At 40.7% G+C, this 15730-nt stretch overlaps 1 protein-coding gene across 3 annotated transcripts in view; it reads right to left on the bottom strand.

Annotated features, from left to right (window-relative positions):
• MLIP (muscular LMNA interacting protein) overlaps positions 1-15730 on the bottom strand; it is a 205292-nt gene that overhangs the window by 95141 nt on the left and 94421 nt on the right. For all 3 annotated transcript variants that reach the window (XM_019537542.1, XM_019537543.1, XM_019537544.1), the window contains exons 3-4: positions 8680-8838; positions 6032-6394 (exon numbers count right to left, since the gene is read on the bottom strand). In XM_019537542.1, the coding sequence (XP_019393087.1) occupies positions 6032-6394; positions 8680-8838 (522 nt within the window). The remainder of the gene's footprint in view (positions 1-6031; positions 6395-8679; positions 8839-15730) is intronic.

The following is a 15730-nucleotide window of genomic DNA, read 5'->3' as shown; positions in this document are numbered from 1 at the left end:
GTAAATACATTTTTTTCACTATTGGAATATCCTGTGAATTGTCACTGTAGCAACAAATGAAGGTGTGTATGTACTAAACATTGCCACCAAGTTTACACAAGCAGCATAATTTAAATTTCTGTTTCCTTCAATCTTACAATTAAAAGACATTTCCCTGAAGGCATTCAGAAGTTATTTGGTCATGATAAGGATTATTTGGTTTTATGGTTTTGAATTTCTAGGTTTAAAGGCTTTGCTGTAGTACGTACAAATTTAATGGGATGAAATGGATTTGCATGCATTCATTTTTGTGACAAGTGATTCATTAAAATTTGCATTTGCTGATATGATTGTTGGAACACAGTATTGATTTACCATATTTTCTTGCATATAACACATACCTTTCCCCCCAAAAATAGCCCCCCAAAATTTGGAGGGGAAGGTGTATTAAGTGAAGAAGCTGTTCTCTTCCCTGAAAAAAAAAGAATGCCTAGAGAATCTGTGCATGCTATGCAGCTACCGAGATGCTTACTACTGCTTTGGCTCAGTAAACTGAATGGGTTAACTCCTGTGTTAACCCTCTTACAGCCATAGTTATTGGCTGAACAGTAATTCATTCTTGTGCCAGAGGTAGGAAATGAGCTACTGGTAGTATCTTGATGAGGCTTATGATGTGGAAATATAGAAACTTATAGAAAGAACTACCATTCTTTTTACTGTTGTTTCAAGGGTCTATGGCTTAACATTGTGTGACATAAAGTAAGTCCTCCTGGTAACAGTCTGGATGAGACAAGTAGAAAACTTCCAGCCATACCAGGAAGCTCCTGCTGCCTGCTGTTTCACCCAAATGTCTCCAGGGATGCCACCCTTCATAGATACTCTATGACACACAGTCAGCCATAACTCCAGAAAAATCTATTTTTCTGTATTCTGCTGTTCAAAAGGCAGTATATTTAGGAGTGTTGTAACTGCCCAAACGTTGGTAGTCAATACTCACCTGTTGGCTCTCCCCCACATTCCCAAAGTGCCTTTCTCATGCCATGACTGAAATTAAGCAGTAGGACCTCAGTTCTGTAGGAGGAGCAACTTTATGTTCCCCTCTTCATAGGCACATTGTTGAGCTACTTTTACATGGGATCTTCCATGATTGGATCCCCTATGATCCCCTCTCTGGCCCCAATCTGTAGCCTAGGGGGCTGGACTCACTCATCTGGTTCTCAGCTAGGCTGAAACAAAACAGATTCAGGATGACCACCCTGCCTTATTATCTTGATATTGCATCTCCCTTTCAACCTACTCCTAGAATTCCCATCACCTCCCACAATCACTTCCACAGGGCTTACCCTGCATGCAGTCCCAGCCAGGGTGCCTTTTCCCATCCCCCGGGCTTCCACCACAAACTCCTGGGGCTAATTCTATCACAACCCTCCCAGACATATTCCAAACAACCAAGTCCCAGCACCACTTCTTCCAGCTCTGCCTATGTCAGACTGCTCTTCTCTGCCCCGGGCGCTAGGCTTCTATCCCTAGAGCTCCCCTCTTCTGGCCTCCCAGCAGCATACCTTAAAGACACAGTCTCTTTTTTCTTACTCTTATATTTTGTCTCTAGTAATGGGGCAGGGTTATTTGGGGATGTATTGTATGTGAGAAAATATGGTACATGAAACAGGTGTGGAATAAGCCTAGATCAAGTCAACAGTCAAGTGCTGTTTTCTTTTTATTGATTATTCAGTATAATATTATGTCGTAAATAAATGGTGATGTTTAATTATAACTATTCATTGTACTTATTCTTACTTAGTTTTTTTATCTAAAAAAATCAATTCACACTATTCTGATACGCTACTTTGACTTTTTCACTTACTATTTATGTTACTTTGACCTTGATATAGCACAAGAATGTATGGTCAAATTTGGGAAAGTGTATAACCAGCATTATATAACTCATTTATTTATCTTTTACATCTGTAATCCATTTATTTTTTCTTTCCTGATGATAAAAGCATATTTTCTTCTTTTCATATTAATTTTCTCCTTTTACCAACTTTAAACAAACTGTTTAAGTTCATTTTAATGTTAAGTTTCTTTGTGTAGTTGGAACCCACTAGCGCCTCTTCAAAAACTCTTGCCAATAGAACATTAGATCACTTTCCTTGAATTAACTCATAAATTAACAATGATCTATATTTCTGTCTTTTAATTTTCTTCTTTCCAAAGTGAATAAGCAGTGGTCAATAATCCAATCTTGCTTTTTTGTTTGTTTTCCCTGACCTAGTTGTATAAGAAACAAACAAGATGAGATTTTAAAAAGCAGCATAGAAGGAATATGGGCAAAAGGAGGATTTCACAGAGATGCTTTCACTATAATGCCTAAGACTCAGTAGTGCACTATGGGGTGGACGAGTGGGACATATGCCATTGGAGCCCCCTGAGGAAAAGGGCACCAAAAGGAAGGGGGCCACCTCATTCTCATCTTCTCTCCACTTGCATGGAGGGCTCCAGGAAGCACCTGGCACAGGCAAAGTATGTAATGAAGTGCAAGAACTGGAAATCACAGTTCTGTAGAGCAGCAGTGGCATTTGCTGCTTCTAGGGAGAGAACTGGTCCCATTTTTCCTGCCGAAATCAGTATTTCTTCTTGTTGTTGCTGTCCTCTTGCCAGGAGCTTTTGGAGCAAAAGAATGGGGTGAATATTTCCCCCTGGCAGCAAAATTTACAGCCATGCTAAAGAACTAAAACTTCCCAAAACGCCTTGGGCTCCAGGATATGCTGCCTGGCCACAGCCAAAGAAGAAAATATTAGTCACCTTTTACATAATAGTCTAGAATTAGAAAATTTTAGTCAGGAAGTGTGCTCTGGCTCTCCTCAGCCTGAGGGGCTCCATTTCCTTCCTCAAGGAACCCGCCAAGCCAGAGACCAGGTTAGGAAGAGGACTTTCTGCCTCTCTTGCTGAAGCTGCTGCAAGTAAACCCTAGCTTCACAAAGGCACCTCATTCACGACTGTTCCTTAACACAGAAGAAGTATGGAATTTCAGCCAGCCCTCTTCCCCAGCACTTTTTATTTAGGTATATCCTCCTTAGACTTATTGACACTCCCCATTTAACGTATACAGGACTCAAACAACCAATTTTAGTGTATTTCTCTTCAGACATAGTTTCATTTGGCTCATCAGAAATTAAAGCTTCACATCCATGGATTTGTTGCGTGCAAACACAAGGCATTCGAAGACATGTATTGAGCCAACAGATGACACTGCAACTTTTTTTGTAATTCACCCCTTAAAACTGCTTTCACATTCAAATTGCTTCTGCTTTTTAAAACTAACACCCCTTGGACATAGTTTATTTATTTTTTCTTGTGTGGTTTGAGAGCTTCCTGCTTCCACAGCTGTGTAGAAGGGCATGGGCATGGGGTGGATGGGAGGCCCCGGGCCAGGGGGGCAGTGTTGGACTGTCCCACTGTCCTATAGCACCTGCCAGGGACCCAGTTTATTTCATTTGAAAACCTATTGTGTGTAAACACAGATGCACCACTCCAAGGCTTCATTCATTTGAAAACCTAGTGCATGTAAACACAGATGTAACACTCCAAAATAAACAAGTTTAAATTTTATCAACCTATTTAATTTAATGACGATTAAAACCCTTGGTGTGTACAGACAGTGCCTACAGACAGCTGACACTCCTCAGCCACAATAACACTGTATTTGTACAAACCCACAGGAAAGGAAGAAAAGAATGTTCTCTGTGTCCTATCACACAGCTATGAAGGTTTAGCCACCAGGTGGCCTAAGTGTACCGGTTTTTCAAATGAATCTATACTTGTGTATAGTATATCAGAAAAGGATAATTTAAGAAATAATGATTATTCAGTTCCTCCATTTTAATAAATCATGTATTAATAACATATGAGTTGGTCCAGAGTTTTCCCATTTCTTGTGTTGCAGGTCTTCCATTTTATGGCTATAGCATGAAGATTATTGAAACAAAATGGAGATTACTGACTACTTTATGGTAAATACTTCCCAACTATAAAACCTTTGCTGTTTCCGCAAGCTGATGGCAATAAAAACATAATTCCCTAGGACAAAATTATGCAAGTAACATCTGTGGAGCCCAACTTCAGCATGAGAAAGACCCTTCCTGAACTGCCACCAAAACTCAGAATCAAAAACAAATAATGAAAATAAATAATAAAAACAAACAAATAAACAGCATTGGATCACTGATCATTGTTAATTTACTCCAGGGAAAACAGCCAGAAGTTTTTCTGATATTTTTTATAACTATTAAAATAAATGTTAAATATTAAATCATCCTCCATACTTTGAATAGAACATGATATTTTCTAGTATGGGTCAAATGTACCAAGCCCTCCAAGGACAATAGGAGTTTCTTGCTATTTCACAGACTAATAAAGCCAGTAGAGATCACTGTGATCATCTTGTCTGACCTTTAGGATGAATCTTTTTCCTCCTCTCCTCAAAAATAGGAAATCAATGAATATGTTATTGGGTTTTTTTAAATGTTCTTGTGTGTGCACAATCACTGACTTTGTGGATATGAAGCTCATTCTCAAGTCTAGAATTTCTACTGGTGGATGAGATCTACTTATGAGCTAGCCCTGTGTAAAACACTCCTTTGAATATAGTACCCTGAAATTTACTAGCAAAAAGTGAAACAGCTATTTTAAACTTTTTATAATTTCCTTTCATTTCAAAATAGATCAATATATCCTATACTAAATACTAGACTATAGAGAATGAAAGAATAATGGGAAAATATCACGAGAGGAGATTTGAAGAAAGTTTTGAACATTAGGGAAAAGCAACTTAGTCCAAATGTAGTAATTTATTGCATACATAGTTACAAATGTTATGCAGAAAATAGATATGGGAAAGGTACATAAAGTTGTTCATCTGTTATCATATGACTTTGAAACAATGATGGGGAAATGCGTTTCATCAGCTATAACACATGCTACCTTTAAATAAACTCAGCTAATATGATTAATACAGTTTTATAGACTTTATTGGAATTTATTTAAATTCCAACTCCTGTGAAGGCCAATGAACATATATTTTCTCTGACACTGCAACAAAATCCTGCTCTTGTAATACAAGTACAATTATTTTTAACAAAAACGACACCACACATATTTTACTGTCTGCCCTTAATCAAAGTGCTGTGTAATATTTTAGAGAAGCTAAAGTTCTTATTTTCCCAGAATACAGGAGCTGAAAGTGTTAGAAGTAAATATGCATTTTCCTTAAGCTTTCATTTCTTACATTCTGCCTCCATAAAGACATTTTCTTCACCCCCCACTTGTGCAAAATCCCACTCATTACACTGGAAATGTTAATGTCCAAATGAATAATTAATATAATTGTAAGGCTCAATCCTAAAATCCAGTCTTATCTAGAATTTAATTGGTCAGAATTAGCTTGACTTTTTCTACATAAAAAACTGAAATAAGAAAACCAGGGATATAATCTCAGGACACTGAGATCTATTCATTTAATAGGGAAAGTAACTGGACTTACTTACTTTCTCTTTAAAAAAATGTTAGTATAAATTGGCATGGACCTACTGAAGTCAAAGAGATGTATCAGTTTAGTCCCTGTGAGGATCTCACTATATTAGGTTAATATATATATTGGGTCCTTCTCTTGTCCCTGTTTTGCTTTACTCTGATGTTTCTAGAAAGGTCATTGATAGTCACTATATACGTATGTATATATGTATATAGTGACTATCAGTGACCTTTCCAGAGGGGAGAAGGCCTACTAAGTCTGTACTACCTACTCATCTTACCCCTTTACATATCATCTTTATAATAGAAGATGTGTAAGATGTATACCAACTTTAGGTAGAAGGTTAGGAACTACTGACTAGGGCAAAGAGGGGTTAGAAGTTAGTAATAATCTTTAAAAGAGCCAGTGAACTGATATCCACCCGAAAGCAGAATGAAGTATCATATCTCAAAACCTTTGCCAAGTAAAATTTTACATGCAGAGCCAAAAACAAGCACCAGAGTTAAAAGAGCAATGTACCTGAGCAGTAGAACTGTGAGAAAGCGCTGCACCTTGTGACCGTGGAGCATTCATGTCACTAAAAGGTTTGTTCGATGCAGTAGGATCAAGAGATGTGTTGGAGGACTGGAATATTGTATGCCCATAGCTCCCTACAGAAGGTGGTTGAACTTTGTTTCTGGCAATAGTTTCTTCATCTTCTTCACCAGAGTCCGTAATAAAGATAAATTCAGCCTTAAAAAGGTCATTCTCCTGCATTTTTCTTTTGCCTGTGTTATGCTCTTGGGGCTGGAAAATCTTTTGGGTGCTCTCTGGGTGAAAGGTAGATTTACTGTCCTGCTGGAATTGATTTTTGAAGGCCAGGTCACCAGAAGGTATGTGAGACTGCAAAAGAGGCTAAGATTAATTTAAATCCATTGCGGTTATTTGTTCTCCACAAAAACATAAGAAATGTTTAGTTTGCAGTCTGGGTTAGCACTATGCTACCAACAGTTGAAAAAATAAGTTAAAAACTCCCAACCCATGTTGTGAGGGAGTGGCAGGTTAGCAGAAACTGGCTGTTCTACTGCCCAGCTTCCCACTCCCAGCATCCTCCCTCCCACCAATACACTGGCTGATACACAATGTCTGTTTCAAAGGGAGACACGCATTGCATTTTTCCATGTAATGCAAAGCAGAAGACTCAACTGAATATGATAAATAGGACTTGATGTTTGGAATAACACTGGAATTGGAAAGAGGGAGGGCGGTGTCAAGCAGAATGAGCTGTAGGGCCAGGCTAAACCAGCCATGATAGGGCAGGAATCCTGACTGTAGAGATTCACAAGAGCAGACAATACCCATCACAACTGTCTGACAGAGAAATCTGGGGCAAAACCAATATGTGGTAACAAAGGACCTCAATCCAGGGCATTCTCTGAAGAGGAAACAAAAGGAACTGAGGTTAGAGAGATTTACTGTACGTTTGAGTGCTATCCTTCTAGAACAAAGCCTAATTGTTCTTTTTTATGTTCCGCATTTTTCAGTTTCCAATATTTAACCCCTCAAGTGCCCTGCAGTTGTGAGCCCATATATTGTCCAGTTGCCCAATAACTGAAATTACTAATATATTTTGTTTTCCTAGAAGGAGAGACAAGACAAAAGAACAGATTTACCAGGTGCTGTACAATAAATGCTGTGTAAGGGCCAGCCATGAAAACAGATCATCACTGACTGCAATTGAAATTACTGGCACTTAGCTCTTTTAAAAATAAAACCATCTATTTCGATAGCTAAATATTGATTTGGATGCCTCCTTTCAAAAATCTTGTCCAGGTTCTATACAGTTTGGAAAAGAGAACAAAGGATAGCATGAAGATGTTAACCTTGCACCATGCATCTAATGAATGTTGTCCGCATGCTGGAACAAGACAGAAACATCAGGGAATCCTGTCCTGACTTAATAAGAATAGTACTAATAGTAAATAAGTACTAATAAGGCCAAAGAGTGGAACATGGAGTTAAGTGACTATATTGCATTCTGAGTAATGTATTAAAAGTCATTTTTTCTCAGACGTGCTCCTTATGTGCCTATATTCAACCTATTTTTAGTATCACACTGTTTAATTAAAAAAATGTTCAAGGCATTTGAGACTTCCTTCCCTTCAGTTCAGATGATTATGTCTAGGACAGGACATAATTTCCATCCCTGTATGGCTCTGCCTATTTACATGGGAATATAATAAAACTGCAGCCCCATCTATATGCCATGCAAGGGCCTCCAGGTGCAAGATCAAGTGGGCATTATGAAAATGAATTAGTCACTATTATGTTATTATAAAATAACATAAAATAAAACTAAAAGAGAAGCGGGGAGGAAAAGAAAAATATTTCTCCATGTAGTGTATTATCAGCTTGTAGAATTCACTTTCACAGGAATCACTGAGGCAAATGTCACCATATGATCACGAAAAACATTTGTTCTTCCAAAAATTACATAGGATATTGGTTTGCGAGCAACTGAAGTAAAAAAGAAACATCCTCCTTTTTTAACTGATTTTTAATTGCAGTGCAAAAATCAGAAATGCATCTCTATCAATTACATGCACATCAATTTGTCCTCAGATTCATAGTAATTGCTCTTGTGTTTAAAAGATTACCCAGTTAGCAAAAGATACCTGCTTCCAGTGGCATCCCGATTTTAAGGAATGAGTTTCTTTCACAAAGTCATGAAAGCTTTCAAAACAGAGAAAACTTAAGTTGACCAAAATTGGACTAATTATGCATGTTGGCACCTTTATTTGAAGTATGAAATACTGGTCATCGGCAGGACTCTGTGACCAACTACTGATGGATTTCAGTGTGAGAATTCTACTCATCCCCCCTGTGGAAGTCAGGACGGGTTTTTCCCTCATGTGCCAAGGTCATAGTATTACATAATTGGCAGAGCCCATTACACAGACTGGGTAGGGTTTGTTTCGTGTACGAACTCTAGCAGAAACAGACTAATCAATTGCTCATTTCATTGTCTCCTCCGAGTCTATCTATACAGTGTGATGGGTTCAATAGTGGTCCTGGAATTCACAATCAATTACCAAGAGCAAGGAGACTGAGGAAGATGAACAAGAGGGGTCCAGGAGGAATTTCTCCAGGACTTCTAATTATCAACGTAAGTAAATATGAAATCATACCTTATTTATAATTTCTTGTCTGGTGTCAGCATTTGGCTTTTCTGAAATTTTCACAAGGAATTTGGAGGCATCTACAACTTCAAAGTGAGATGGAAGCTGTCCAATATATGGAACAAATGTGAAGGTCAAGGGTTTGCTTCCAGATTCACCAGAAGGGACCTACAAGATACATAATGAATTCACCTTTTAATTTGCATGGAGATTAGCTCTGCAAAAGAAGAAAACATCTGTTAAATTTTTAGGAGTTACCCAACATAACATCCTCAACCTTTTAGATTTCTTCAGTAGTTATATTGATCACAGAAAGTTGTAGACTAGCAAGATATATTCTCTATAGAAACAGAGAAATTAAGCCATTTTTTTGTAAGAGAAGCATTACGTCCTGAACATCACTTAGCACCACCCTATTAATTGCAGTAGACTTGCAGAATGTGTGTCAGGGGAATACTTGGCCTCCAGTTTGATGTTTATGCCAGAAAGAGATGAATTCTGCTCAGTCAGTGTGCATATATAGCAGCGTGACATGGAATTCATATCAACATTTCTGAAAGCAAAATATGGCTCTAAAGCCGTATGTGGAGTTGCAAATGAGTAGCCTGAAAACTGAAAAAGCTGTTGTAGAAAGAAGAAGCTTTCAAATTTAGCAAATGAAAAAGGGACTGTGTATATGAAATATGCTTAAATGGAACCACAGTCACTTCTCACTTCTTTGTCATAATGCAGTTTGCTTTAAGTGTACATTGAACTGTACAAACATTTCATCTGTGAAAAATAATTCATGGAACAGAAGAAAACCAAACACTGCAATTTTTTGCCATGGTGAAAGGTTCTACAAATTACACACTTCCCAGAGTAACTACTGATGCAGAGCCAACATCAATGCTTCAAGGAGATAGTCCAGGATTGCAGTATACTCCATTCCCTTCCCTTCCTTACAGGCCCTTCAGTTTTATAGGCAAATTGTATGTCTGTAGCGGGGGAGACACAGAAGCAAGGAATGGCTCACCTCACCCCACTGAAAATTCTGTTTAGGGTACCATGCATATGGATTGTGCAGGAACAACATAGAACAAGATCAAGAGAGGGTGAACAGTGTGCATTTGACTCCCCAGCACATAACAGAAACTCCATCTGAAAAGTTAAACAGTGGGAAGCTTTTTCATTGCCCTCTCCATCTACTGAAATCCTCCTTCATTGGGACATATCCTAGCAAAAGGAGCCCTTCTAATGGAGCTGTCCTATCAGAAATGTGGATATAGTGTTGCAAAGAGGTCTCTCAGGGTAGGTGTTGACTAACAGAACCCCAAAGAAGGTCATAACACCATGGATCTCCCTAGATCAAGACCCACTAATTTTGATCTATTGGTGACAATGGTTCAAAACTCATCCTTTTGAGACAAGACTAAGGAATTTATGTTTGCCTAACTTCAGGCAAACTACTAATCCAGCTCTTGGACTGAACCATAACAAAATAATTGAACTCTATTGCTTTTAATTTTTCCCCTGCTCATTTATTTACATTCAAACAGAAATTTGAGCATGACAGCTGTAGTTATGCTCCTTTGTAATTTGCATATGTTAGCAAGTAGCAATTTTAGAACATAAAGAAATACATTTATGTGACTCATGGAAGCAAGGCTAGGTCTGCAAAGCTTCTAGAATATTAAAAATGATAACCAGGGATTTTCAAATTAAAAAAAAGATGCTGGTTTTCATTGGAAGCATTCAAATGAACCATAGGAAGTCTTGCAGTTTTGTTTCCCAGTAGGATAACCTACTGGTAGAGCAGTGTACAAATATTTGAGGGGTTGGGCAGATGCCATGCAGACAACCTGCACTGCTGATGGCCCACAGCCAGGCCCCCTGGGGAAGTCCTGCTCACAGACCCTCTTCCTCTTTCCCTATGGTAAGGCTTTGAGAAAGGATATTTTGTTAGTTATAGGCATAGGAATTTCTGTTCCTGTACCCTGCAGTAAATCCCAACCCCTTTCACACAAGGCAATGGAACTTGGAGCTACACCTGCGCCCCCTTGACTTCCTGCACCCATCTTGCTGGATACTTAAGGAGATCTGGCATGCCCATCTTGCAGTGATACAACTTATGCCCATAGTAGCACACAGCCTCCTGTGCTGGGCTCTGGAACATGCACTCCCAGGTAAGACCACTTACCAGCACTTATGGCCACCAGGCCTCAAGGATCCAGTTGATGACTTCCATGTGGCTGTGGAAAACAAGGCACTACTGGATACTGTGCACTCTGGGGTGCTCTGGGAGGACCTCCAGACTGTCAACTGGCACTTCAGGGCCCAGGGAATGAACAATGATTGGAGGGAGCATATCATCTTGGGGAACCTGGGACACCTAGCAGGGGCTGCAGAACTTCTGCAAGTGGTGGACCACCTTCATGGAGATCATCTCTGAGTTGACCCCATACACTGAGCAACAGGATATCATGCATAAAGCCTCCTCTGACTCCAGCAAAACACATAGCCAGTCACTATCTGGAAACTCACAACTCACTGCAGCCTCTACTCCAGTTCAGTGTGCAGAAATCCATGACCAAAGTGGCAGTCCTGAAGGTCTGCTTGATAATGCAGGATGTGCTAGCAGACTGTCATCTGCCTCAGCAACCTGTAGGACCAATTTCTGCTGGATGGGCTCCCCAACTGCATCTGGGCTATGGGTGCCTCAAGGCTTCATCAGCCACAAAGTCTTCTTCTTCACCATGCTGCAGGGTATTGTGAACCACCACTGGTTTGGGAACATCACTGTCTATACTAGGACCAGGAAGAGTGGTGGGTAGTCTCTGGGTCTGCAGCAGGGGCCATGGAACAACCTTGCCCTGACATGGGAAATGGTGTCTCTCTGCACATGGCATCCCTCAGATTCTCAGGGGTGGAGGTCTATGGGGGAGTAGGTGCACGTTTTGAGGCCATCAGCAATGTAGATGGCACTGGGGTCTGCATGTTGACCACGAAACTGTCAGAGTTCTGCACCATGACCTGCCCCTCAATGCTCATAAAAGAACAGATTGAGAGATCTCAAAATTGGTTCTATCTCCAGCTTTAGGGTAATTTCTGTCACCTGCTACCCCATCTTCATTTCAGTGGCAAAGGTATATACAATGTTGATACTATGTTGATGCACAGTCCCAGTCATGGCCCTGCACTCTCATTTCCATGGCATTCCACAGATAACTTTGTTCCAGTGGCTCTTGCAGAAATCCTCTTGATTTTTCTCATCACCCCCCCAAGGCAAGGAAGTCCCTGACCTCTGCCTGGTTCCAGTTACTGGTAGGGGGAAGGCCCTGCCATACTGCATGGTTGTCGCTGGGTGGGTGTGGATGTCACTGCATATTAGGGCTGTGCGAAGCTTCGGTTCCTGATTTGATTTGGCAGAGATTTGGCCTGATTTGGTAGCTGAATCTCCAAATCTGAATTGAATCAAAGGACCCTTTAATCTCTCCAGATCAAATCAGAACCATCCAAATCAATTCAGAGAGATTTGGCGATTTGAATAGACACAGCTTTAAATGTTTTTTCTACATACCTCTAGGTAGCAGATGGTTCGTGAATGCTGAGAGGCTAGGGTACATGGAGTGTCCCACAGAAGTGCTGGGGCCTCCCCAGCATGCTCAGCAGCAGACCTGGAAGTAAACCAGAAGCACATCCAAGCCACTTCTGGGTCCACTGGAGAGCACACGGGGGGCCATCCCCATGCCCCCCTGACTCAGCGACTGGTGCCTTCTGTGTCTGGGGGGGCACCCAGGGTCCCCCCATGGCCAACTGCTGAGCCAGGGAGATGCAGAGGGGGGCCCCCAGCATGCTCCCAGGTGGACCTGGAGGTAGACCAGAAGTACTTCCAGTCCATTTCTGGGTTTGCTGCTGAGCATGTGAGGGGCCCCCAGGCTTCTGTGGGATGGTCAATTTACCCCAGCATCACAGCATTCATGAGCCATGCCTGGTATCTCAAAGTACGTAAAAAAAACAAACAAACAAACATTTAAAGCTGTGTCTATGTCTGAATCCCTGATTCTCTGAATTAGCATCGAATCTTCAGATTCAAATTCAGCCAAAGCAAATCAAGGACAGGATCTGAATCAACAAATCGAAACACTGTCCCTGATTAGGGCTGAATCTGAATCCAAATCAAATAAGGCCCATTTCACACACCCTTACTGCATATGTATGAGTCCAGGCCAGGAGCGGGCAATTATTTGAGCAGAGGGCCACTTACTGAGTTTTGGCAAGCCATCGAAAGCTGCATGACAGGCAGCCCAGGGAAGATTAATATTAATTTTCTAAACTTTTTAGGGGCCCTGCAGGCTAGACAGAATGGCTTAGCAGGGCTCATCCAGCCCATGGGTCACATTTTGCACACCCCTGGTCTAAGTACAAGGGCCTCTTTCTCTCCAAATAGGTCTAGATCTGATCAGGTTTGTCCTCCACTCTGTAATGACCCAAGCCAGTGTCTGCTTCCTGCTGACCCGAAGCGGCCTGGCCCTGCCCACCCAAGCCATGAGCCCAACTCTTTGCTGACCCAAACCAACCTGTCCCTGCACTCCCTGAACCTGAAATGCCAGAACTGGTTCATGTCCAGTGGTGGTGGGGCCAAACTGGGCTCAATTCTCTTTGTGTCAGCTACAGTAATGGGGGCATGTGAATGTGGGTGTGGGTGTGGGTGTAGGTCTGGGTCTGGGTCTGTGTCTTGGAGGCCTGGGTCATATGGAGGGGACACAGCTGCCTCAGCACCCTATGCTTCCCGGCAGCCCTTGGGCATAGTGCTGGGCTAGTGAAAGAGGCTGGCTTTTCTTAGTCCTAAGGCTGTAAAGGGGAGGGGTTTGCTCTGTGCTCAGCTGGAGCACTGGAGTCCATCCTGAGTCACAGACTGTCTCCCTGGACGGTCGGAGGAGGTGTGGACAATGCATGGTGAGATGCTGGAGGGCTACAGACTATACCAAACTGAGGCAGATGATTGATACAAATGTAGCCCATCAAAATTTGCTTTGCAGTTTAGGATAAGACCTCTAGTCTACAAAACACAATCAGAACAATTATGTATTTGGCCAGCTCTAATTCCAAGAGTAATGTATTAAGTAAAAATGCTGAATACAGAGATGTCTGCAAAAAATATAACTTCACAAGTCACACTTGCCCTTTTATAGATGTCTTACTACATACTATAAAATTTCTTCTTGCTTTCAGATACAGGTTACAAAGGGGCAAAGAAATAAATGGATTCATTGCCACTTGATAGCAACCAGTATAGCTGCCTGTAGCCAGGCTAAAATCTTCCACAAAGGTGGTGAAATAATGTACACTGGAAGTTCTTGGTGGTATTTTTGCTTCAAGGAGTTACAGTGTGTCCTGGAATTTACAGTACAGCTCACCTTTCTTTACATAATGCATGTAACTTAAATAGCACAATCTGGCCCTTGCTTTTCATGGATCAGAGCTGTAATTATTAAAGCCAAATGGGTTCTTCTGTAATTTCTTCCCACAAACTGATAAATATTCAAATTATTCTATTAACTAGTCATGTGCATAAATTTGGGTGTGGCCTTGTTTTTTCACAGGATCAGATTGCTAGAATACAGCCTTTTTGGTAAACTCCATGCTGAGGTTTTTTGATGGCACTTTTTTAGAATGAGTGCTACTTCTGAAAACTGTATTTCTTTCGCTCTTTTGTGTTTTACAATAACCCTGAATAATTTTTCAAGAGATGATAAATGTGTAAAAATGATTTATAGAAACTTACAAGAAAACTTTTCACACCCTGGGACATTCCTGAGCAAATATTTATGATCTTATCTACAATTACCTACACTCAAAGGCATCTGTCAGATTAGATTGCTGTTGAGTGAGCTTTTAAAGTTGACATCATCCATCACAGTCTTATAAAAAACCAGAATCTGAACTGAAACCTCATGTGACCAGCATTTTAACTATCCTTTTAAAGGAAATATTGATCTGTGATGGTACTTTCAAATTCCCACCCGAGTTAAAAATAAAGATACCATAATACCCTTGCTAGCCAACACTTTTTTGCTAAAATTTGGTTTCCTATCTGCCCACTTATACTCAAACTTATTTGACACTTGACATCAAATCTTATGATCAGATGTGGAGGTAATGGACCAATACTGAATAAAGATATTATTAGGTAGCTTTCAGTCCTTTCCTTTACCATTGTGTTATTCTGTTGGAAGATGCTATTACATCATACCTATGTTAAAGACACACCCCCTCCCAATCTATTTCACCTTTATTAAAGATTATAGAAAGGAAAACTACAATTAGAATTTTTTCCTGTATTTAAAAAAATCAGATTGCCATATATTTCACAGGATAGAATAAAAATTCATCTACTCAAAGAACCTTGCTTGCCACATCCTATTGATACATTCAACTAACAGCAGCATATAAAAACCAATCATGAAAACCAGACTAAGTAATACTAGCAGGAGGACTACAAGAACTGTAACAAAATTAGTTAAACCAATCAAAAGTGACCAAAAAAAATGAGGTTGACATCAAGTATTTGGTAAGAAACTGAGAGCTATGGGACTCCATAGCCTGGAAAAGCACAGGCTCTGGGGTGATCTGGTGACCACCTATAAGTTTATCAAGGGTGCTCACCAGGATCTCAGGGAACGTCTGTTCACCAGAGCACCCCAAGGGATGACAAGATCGAATGGTCACAAATTCCTCTGTGACCAATGCAGGCTGGACATAAGGAATAACTTCTTTACTATCCAAGCCCCCAAGGTTTGGAATAGAGTGCTGCCAGAGGCAGTTCAGGCACCTACTTTCAATGCCTTCAAGAGACATTTGGATGTCTATCTTGCTGGGATCCTATGATCCCTGCTGACTTTCTGCCCTTTGGGCAGGGAGCTGGACTTGATTTCATAGATTTCATTGATTTCGTAGACATTAGGGCTGGAAGGGACCTCAGAAGATCATCAAGTCCAGCCCCTCACCCAAAGGGCAGGAAGTCAGCTGGGGTCATAGGATCCCAGCAAGATAAGCATCCAATTTACTCTTGAAGGTG

This window comes from Crocodylus porosus, unplaced genomic scaffold (assembly GCF_001723895.1).
Source record: "Crocodylus porosus isolate Cpor-Errol unplaced genomic scaffold, CroPor_comp1, whole genome shotgun sequence".
NCBI lineage: Eukaryota > Metazoa > Chordata > Crocodylia > Crocodylidae > Crocodylus > Crocodylus porosus.
Note: the sequence above shows the minus strand (reverse complement) of the source record. Positions and strands in the feature narration are given on the sequence as shown.